Source organism: Varroa destructor, unplaced genomic scaffold (assembly GCF_002443255.2).
Source record: "Varroa destructor unplaced genomic scaffold, Vdes_3.0 BEIS01000003.1, whole genome shotgun sequence".
In the NCBI taxonomy this organism is placed as follows: Eukaryota; Metazoa; Arthropoda; class Arachnida; order Mesostigmata; family Varroidae; genus Varroa; species Varroa destructor.
In genome coordinates, this window is record NW_019211456.1 from 33481730 (window position 1) to 33490177 (window position 8448).

The 8448-nt window shown below is 36.5% G+C and overlaps 2 protein-coding genes across 3 annotated transcripts; one reads left to right on the top strand and one right to left on the bottom strand.

Annotated features, from left to right (window-relative positions):
• Positions 1–85: 85 nt before the first annotated feature.
• Positions 86–2354, top strand: ND-18 (NADH:ubiquinone oxidoreductase subunit 18). Of its 2 annotated transcripts, none has more exons than XM_022795535.2 (4): positions 86–254; positions 1062–1258; positions 1685–1831; positions 2049–2354. In XM_022795535.2, exons 1-4 carry the CDS (start codon positions 234–236, stop codon positions 2203–2205), a joined length of 522 nt encoding a protein of 173 aa, XP_022651270.1. In that variant the 5' UTR covers positions 86–233; the 3' UTR covers positions 2206–2354. The 2 variants fall into 2 exon arrangements, with proteins under 2 accessions (XP_022651270.1, XP_022651271.1); XM_022795536.2 differs by having other exon boundaries at positions 228–368.
• Positions 2355–3732: 1378 nt separating this feature from the next.
• Positions 3733–8284, bottom strand: LOC111246538 (tRNA wybutosine-synthesizing protein 5-like). The gene is made up of 3 exons (XM_022796298.2): positions 8051–8284; positions 7496–7720; positions 3733–7307 (listed from the first exon to the last, which is right to left on the bottom strand). Exons 2-3 carry the CDS (start codon positions 7700–7702, stop codon positions 6843–6845), a joined length of 672 nt encoding a protein of 223 aa, XP_022652033.2. The 5' UTR covers positions 7703–7720; positions 8051–8284; the 3' UTR covers positions 3733–6842.
• Positions 8285–8448: the final 164 nt, after the last annotated feature.

Sequence of the window (8448 nt, forward strand, 5' to 3'; positions counted from 1 at the left end):
CTTTTTTTATAGTTCAATGGCTTAGCCGCAGCTCAACAGCAGCTATCGGAAACGTAGCTGCGGTTCGCTACGATCGTACCGACGGCCAGTTGCGATAGGTTGCAAAGTGTCTACACAGCAGCTGAATTCAGGCGGAAAGGAGATGCTTTGTTACAGCTGGTAAGGAAATACAACAAAAACATTAACATACGTCGAACGTCGAATTGGAATCAAAACACGAAACAGAAGCAAACATGGCTGCGTCCCTGCGACAGGTAGGTCAAAGTGAAAATAATCAAAGAGCATCACTTCCACTTACTGAAAAATATCAAGAACGTCTAACGTAATTGCTGAAGTCTGAGTGAATAAAGTATGCAGTATAAAGTGTGGTAGGTGATTAATTTGAACTTAAGTTCTATTATTTCATGAATGTTCCTGTTAATGAGTTTACTGTAAAACGTTGTTTATTATTTTCAGGCTTATTTGCTTCAAAGAGAATCCTTTATATCATCGAATGGAACTGTATTAAATAGTAGAAAAGGCTACTGGAAAATGTTTCAAATCCTAGTTGAAACTGTGATACGTTTTAGGCACGCAGAGATTAATCTGATTGCAATCCTGGCTTAGCTTTTGTTTAATTACAGATGGCATTTATGATGCTATATTTAAAAGAACTAACAGGATAATCAGCGTGCGTCTGTACCTAAATTATCGAATGCATAAGACTAAGGGTTGCATAAAATTGGCATCTTATGCGACAAGTACAGATATTGTGATAGTTTATGCAATAGCTTTTTTGTGTCAAACATTTGATACTTGATGTCCTTTTTGGATCCACCCAACTAACGGTTACAAAAATAAAATATGATAACAGACAGTTGTACTGTATAACCAGATCTGTACCAGATTTAGCTAATCTTTTAATTGCAATTACGCAGCTAAACTCGTTGCCTTATTAATATGGGATTTAAAAAGTATAATTTTTTTTTAAATAAGAGTTCTATCTTGCGTAATAGCTCATTTGCCAAAAGTAAGTAATGCACTGGGTAAAGGAAAAATCTAATATGCGAGACCCATTGCAGTTATGTTTGGGCAGGGCATTCCCGCTGATGCGGGCGACCGTTGGAAGCTCAAGCGTGCGAGGTTACGCGAAAGCGCTAGTTCCAAAGGACATCAACGAATTTCTGGTTCGTGAGAGGAAAAAAGAATATATAGAAGTAGAGGCTGAAGCCCCCATCTACTCGTTAACGGGGGTGCCAGAGGAGCATATTACAAACAGGTTAGTACGTTAAAGGTGAACGTTGAAAATGTCTGCTAACGGCAAATAATGCAAGACAGTGTAGACTTTTACCTTAATTTAGCAATCAACACCTGTTAGTAAAGAGGAGACTGGTATCGATCGAGTATGCGTATATGCGTAAGTGCAACGGGGGCTACAGTTTGTGTTCACTATAAGAAACATTTTGTGCGATACTGAAATATTACTAAGCGTAATTATATTTATTAACGCTATGTTTTTCACAAAATTACCTGGCACAGAAAATTGAGTATAATCTATAAGGTCTTATAAATACATATGCATTAGTGTGTTCAGGTCCGAATATGAACCAGACCTGCAGTCTACAGCCAGGTCTGTAGCAAACTTGCGGAAAGATCTAACTGTTGTGTTTCGTAAGCTACAGTACTGCGGCTTTTTTCTCTTTAGAATGGTGCGTATTTTTGTTCCGACGAAGAGCGCGATGCAGTCCGGAACGGCAAATACCGACAAATGGGAGATGGAATTCGAAAACCGAGAGAGATGGACGAATAACCTCATGGGATGGACCTCCACTGGCGATCCCCTCTCAAATATGTAAGACTGCTTATATATAGACCTAAAACAATATGAAATTCTTAAAATTATTGTAGATTTTAAATGGCATTTGAGCCAGCTTTTAGAGGGTATCTAGGGCCCTTACAAGGACGAGCAAAAGCAGTTTTTCGAAAATGATTTCTCCATTTGCTCTACAAATTGCTATATGCAATATTTTATATTGAAATGAATAGTAATAAACATAACTGTATTTTAGGCGTACCCAATTTACTTCCAAGGAGCAGGCGATTGCTTTTTGCGAAAAGAACGGATGGACCTACTTTGTTGAGGAGCCTGCTCCAAGACGTAACCCAAAAAAAAGCTATGGGGATAATTTTTCGTGGAATAAAAGAACTCGTGTTGGCCAGAAGTAAATGTGTAATAAAAAATGGGATAGTTCTAGCTGTTTCAAGTTATATAGACAACTAATGATAGTGTCCGAAAACATTATGAGCAAGTGTAAAGAGGAAATTTTATGCGGATAATAAAGAAATGAAAACATCGGAACCTATGAAAGGTATAATTTTTGCATTTTGTTAACACGATAAAGTTATATTATCTTTAGAATAAAAGCGAAGGAGCTTTCAAGGAGCAAACTCAGGTGGGCATGGCTAATTATTGCAGACATTTATGCTAGGATCGAGCTAATAGCAGTAAATCTAGTAGTAGTATTTATCCGTAGTAGTGGTAGGTTAACCAGAAACCAACCGCCTAGTTATTGAATGATCTGACCGTCTGATTTGGAAGTAGTAGAAACTTAAGATATGTAGATATACTATTGTAGATAAAGGGAATACTCAGTTAATTGCATGAGGTCCGGTGATATTCAGCGAAGTTAAAAAAGAGAGAACATAAAATTCTTCGTAATTTCAGGCAGTATTGGTGTTGTAAGATATATCCTTCCAAGAAATTACCACTTTTTTCATGGAACAAGTCTAAAATACATTACATTTGGAAAACATCTTCATATTTACATTTTAAAAGACTTCTTAATTGACATTTTTCCACTACGTTGAATATTTTTGTTGTTTGGGGCTGGTGTCTCGAACATGATTGTGTGTAAAGTGTATTAACCGTACAACTTTCCCTATGACTACCTTCAGTGGCTCTTCCCAATCTTCCATCGGAACTAGATGGCAACAAATGTCAATTGCTTACGGGTTTGGTTTATTAAATTTTTTCTGTAAAAAGATTATTTTCAGTAATTTATTACCTAAATATTATTCGCATGCAAAATAAGCCCGCTATAATGATTCGTGTTAGATCTCATGAAGTTTCTCCACGAAATGAGACATTTTGTATAGTTTTCAAATCTGCTAACAAGTAAAACTATAGTAAAAGCTCTACAACGAATGCACTTGATAATAATTATAGGTTATAATTATTATATTATATTTGTAGTAACTATTATAAAAAGAAACGGGATTATCCGCCCAGCATCAATTTTAAATAAATTTTTAATTAAAGACAAATTTTAAATGAAGATATCTACGGAACGATGTTTCAGACATCAAATAAAAAGGTTCGTATTGATATCTCGAAAGCGGTAACAATCAGAAAATTTAATGCACCATTAGGTGAACTATATCAGATTACCGATAGATTGTATAGCCACATTTTTTCAGTAATCTAACCGTTCTCAAAGTAAACGGAAGAATTTGATTTCATAGCCCTATATATAGTGGTATCTGAATCATGAAGTTTCTCACCCAATGTCATAGTGAATCTAAGTTAAAATAACTCAGATTCACTGTGACATTGAGGTGAGTTTTTTTCATCGCAAAGTGGGCCGAAACGTACACCTATATGCGGGCCGTCTCTTCAAGGTAATCTACGCTTTTCAACTTCTATTTGATACTTTGTTATTTATTGTACCCAGTATCTATATAATAAAAACACAATTATGATTGACCTAAAAAACGTTTATTGCGTTTAGGCCAAAGGTGGTCTATAAAAGGCCCGCTGATTTTTTTCTGTGTATTTCTGTTGTTTTCTTTTTTGTGGTTCTTATTTTGTGCTACTTCCGTGCGTCTCCTGCTTCTGCAGTATGATACATACTACGTCATTTAGCCGAAATACGTTTTGTGCACTCTGTCTGTCTCTAAGGAGCGCTCGAGAGTGTATTTCTACGTTTCGCTGCCAACAGTATACATTACACAATGTACAGCACAGAGAATGTTTAGTGACTGAGCCGCATTCTCTTGAAACTTTCATGAATAGCTAACCCCGCAATCGAATATGCTGATTGATTTGATGATCGATCTGTTGTCGATCATCGAAAAGCTACTTTTCATCCTTTCCAAGCCGATCTCAAACAAAACTACTAATTCAGTCCTCTTTCAATCTACCGCTACTACTGCGATCGTTACTGTTCTTTCGAGCACTCTCCGGGTAGCATTAGTTTTCCACAACTCAATACTTGTTAAGGACGGTCACCATTATACATTTTCGTTCTGATTAAATCTATTACTTATCAGGTTTACAAGCGCTTTCAAGCTGCCATAGTCTAATAAATCGGAAGTTGAATACTATAAGAAGCGGCTATGCCCGGTAAAAGAAAGGAGAGACCGTACTGCTAGTATTAATATTCTCGGGTCAGCACTGCTTTTGCTGTTCTGATATCATCGTCGGCTGAAAGCCAGGGGTCATGGTCTATGACCAAGTAAAATCGTTATTACTGTATAAGCAACATCGCCACTGTGTGTCTTGGCTGATAATCAAGTCTTTACAGTCTAATAGAGATGGAAAACCCTATAAAACTGAACTGGGAAATTTCAGCTGGCCAATTTGTACATCGTTACAGCGAAAGCGTCACTTGAAGGTACGAATCAACAACGATTCAATACAGGTAGGATTGATTATGACGCTTCAATTTGCATCTAATAACCTGCCTTGAGTTTAAACTGATCGGAGGAATCATTGGACGTCGTAGTAGGTGTATCGAGAACTTGGTTAATCTAGCGATAGGAGATGTACGCAACCAACGATATACAATTGGCGTTCAGTAAGGAAAAAAACTTGACACCTTACCACGTCGTCGATAATCTACAGATTATTTTCAAATTGAGTTAGTGCGAATGATGTGTTAGATAAATTACAGTACGGTCACAATAGTATTGAAATAATTACATTCATGTATACCTGCACATATACACATTGACATCATCATTATTGCAATGGCTTATCATTGGACGTTTCTAACATGTCTATTTGCCAGTTTTCTCCTTCACTTCATATGACATCACAATCCTTGCGTGCTTCAGCAGCGACCGATGAGATCAATCATATCACAAGATCACAACACTATCAAATGTATTAATTATGTAGTGATAAAAATATATTTATTTGAAATAATCGACAAAAACCTGCGCACTCTATACAAAAATGAAATTGTATAATAAAGCATAGTAGAATTACATAGACATACACACAGAAACACATGTTTGTTTATTAATTAACTACACGAATAAAAATGGATGGCAAATTATGCGAAACGAAACAGTAGCCGATGAAGATTTAGATCATATATTAGTAAGTACTTAAACTAGTTCAAATTATTCGTTCAATAGAAAATAACTACAGAAGGAAATAAATTACAATCACATGTGAGCAGAAATGCTTTCCATCTATTAGTTTTGCTTGGCACTTAGAGGTATTTACGAGACTGTATTACCGAAGAAAAATAAACGAACGAAGCGTAACACGCGTACAACAATGCTTTAGTACAACTGTCGTTCTAAGTAAACTGGTTAATTAGCCCTTTCCACCGCCGCCCCTCGTCATTACTCATGCATAGGCTTGCTTTTGACTAACGAGCTATTGTTGTCATCGTGATACCCAGTGTTAAATACAACCCGGAAGGAACATCTTGCTTGACAAAAATTATACCATAGCTAAAGTGCTACTCAGGTAATTATGGAGTATGGCCAGAATGTATCTATAACGTATTTGACTTTCTATATTTGATGATTCCACGGTTCTTCCTTTAACAGACCTCACTACTACTAGTTAATGTACTGATTCCACATGTATTCACACGGAAACCAACTGATTTGACAACTGTTCGAGTAAGAATGATAATAAAAATAATAATAGCTATGCTTTCACTGCGCGGAACCTTTATGTCATCAAATACAAGTTGTAATTTTCTAATATACAATTGTGTATTACATACATACATACATACATACATACGCACTCAATCGAAAATGAGAGCAGAATAAATGAGTGAAGCTAATTCTCACGTACAATCAATAAAATACTACCACTGCGCGGAGACAAGACCCCGCAGGGTTGATATGTTAAAAAGTCCTCATAAGTTCTTAAGACGGCTGAGATTCAAATTTAATACATATATATTTATATGTATTAAATTTGAGATTTTTCTTTTTGAAATTTTCCAAAAATGTTATCGAAAGACAGAGTTTATAAATACCTAATCGGTTCATTGACAGTTATCATTAATTATTCTTATTGGCACTAGCGCGCTGCAAACTTAGATATGGCAGTGCCATTTTCAGTTTTGGGATCCAACACTTTTTATAAACCCTGTGTGCATATGTTAAGCCTGACGAATGGATACTGGTTTCATGCACCTCGATTCCATAAATATGACATCAAAATACCGTGCTACATATATATATATATATATATATATATATATATATATATATGCCTGTATATCTACTAATGTACGGCAATGACTCTATCATGTAAGAGCTTGTTTTTTAGGTAGCAAATGGCAGACAGAGCGTTCTCAAGGAGCGACTAGTATCTTTGTTAATTTTTGTGAAAAGCTACTTGTTTTTCAATTGCTAGATTCTATCGCATTGCTTAAAACTTAATAAAAGCTCATAAATGAGCAAATAGCTTAATTTAAGAGACAATATAGCACGACTGATTGAATCCTGCAGTCCTTCTACGCGAAGCGTTTCTGTCAGGAACATTGTGCGATCAGATTAAACCCATAACATTGTTTCGTCTTCATTTTCGCGACGATCGTATTGCTGTACTACTGAACAAAATCCCTGGGCAACTTCTCATTAACTTTATTAATCATCATGCGATAGTAAAATTGACGATAGTCATCTGGCAGGATCTCAAGTTGTTTTAGAGCTTTGGCTAGGAGGTCCATTGCGCGAGTAGCAGCCATCGGATCCTTATGATGCAGCGGGTCCTTTTTATCGTATTGGTCTCGTTCCAAATGGCGCCATAAACATGAGACCGCTACACCAAAATCTTTACAGATTGAGCTGTGGAACCATAATGCCGGAATGAACAACACATCGCCAGGCTGAGATAGTTCGCATTCCCAACGTTGTGCCATAGGAAATAGCGGGAACTTTGCAGTGTCTGGTTGGTCAACATCGAGCACAAGCGATTTGTCACCTTGAAGGTAGAGCTTAGAAGAATCACGAGGTGGAAAGAGTACTACGCGACGGGAGCCTTGTACCTGACACAACACCGTGTCCATAACCTAACAAAGAAAAGGATTTAATTTAACGTAACCCTAATGCACCATAAAATATAGCACATCGAATAGGACAGGCTAGCGAAGTTTAATAATCATAACGGTTGGTAATCATAATTAGCTTACTAAAAACCAATAAATGGGCATAATTGTTATAAATTTTGTATCATACAAGTTATCTACTTCTTACTCACGTCGTATTGCGTCCATGTGATTACATCAGCGCTGTTTATTTTGAGGTTCGTCGATATGAGCTTCTCTTTAGGAATAAAATTTGGCATTTTAAAATCATCTTGCAGGCCTTTATGATTCTTGAAAAAATCCTCCTGTCGATCGTCAGGTGAGCGAAGTTGATAAAACTCCCGTTCCGATAAAAAATGATCTCCAGTGTGTTTACCCATTCCCGAACATCGTCTAATCTGTATGTAAAAAACACCTATTTTTTGAATCTGCTAGATATTAATGCATAGCAATGCAATATAGGAATACATAATTTCTTATTGATATAGGTTATAGTGAATATAAGTATTGTTATCATAGCTCTGGTATCGAAATAAATATACATTCTAGCGAAACTACACACTGTACAAGATAACAGCATAAATGAACAACAAACATGTCAGTTAGCATAAGACCAAATCAGAATATACAAAGAGAAAGACGTTTAGGATGATAACAGTATACTGTGACGACGAATACAGGGGTAATCATAGAATATTTTTTTCTGTTGAAATGAATATTTTACGAACCAGCTCGTTAAAGGGTAGCGTTCGATTGAGGAAGTTCTTGTGGACGAAGTCAAATCTTGCGTGCGAAGACACGAGTATGTTGACGCTCTTGGAACCGACACTATTTGAAAGGTAACGCGAGTTCCATTTATAACTGCACGGTCCCAGAGGCACATTTCGGAGAAGGGCGGGTTCGCGCTACGAGTCGATCGGGAGACGAAGTGCAAGGTTGATTAATCGTGCATTTTTCCATGCTTTTTAAAAAATACATAATCAATTTATAACATTTCACGGCAACAAATGTCAATAGTCAGAGCTCCGTCTGCATTGCTAGAATGTGTAGATTATAGCTTGCTCTCTTGCAGTTATACCTACGGTCTTTTAACGTATTATCCAATATATAAAGTTGGACTATATAT

What these genes read in the sequence shown, in the direction of transcription:
- LOC111246538 (XM_022796298.2), bottom strand. Translation starts at nt 7,702, where the DNA reads ATGGGTAAACACACTGGAGATCATTTTTTATCGGAACGGGAGTTTTAT. An exon ending in TCACATGGACGCAATACGAC is followed by an intron (nt 7,308 to 7,495) that starts GTGAGTAAGAAG and finishes TTTCTTTGTTAG; the next exon opens with GTTATGGACACGGTGTTGTG.
- ND-18 (XM_022795535.2), top strand. Translation starts at nt 234, where the DNA reads ATGGCTGCGTCCCTGCGACAG. An exon ending in TGGCTGCGTCCCTGCGACAG is followed by an intron (nt 255 to 1,061) that starts GTAGGTCAAAGT and finishes GACCCATTGCAG; the next exon opens with TTATGTTTGGGCAGGGCATT. An exon ending in GAGGAGCATATTACAAACAG is followed by an intron (nt 1,259 to 1,684) that starts GTTAGTACGTTA and finishes TTTTCTCTTTAG; the next exon opens with AATGGTGCGTATTTTTGTTC.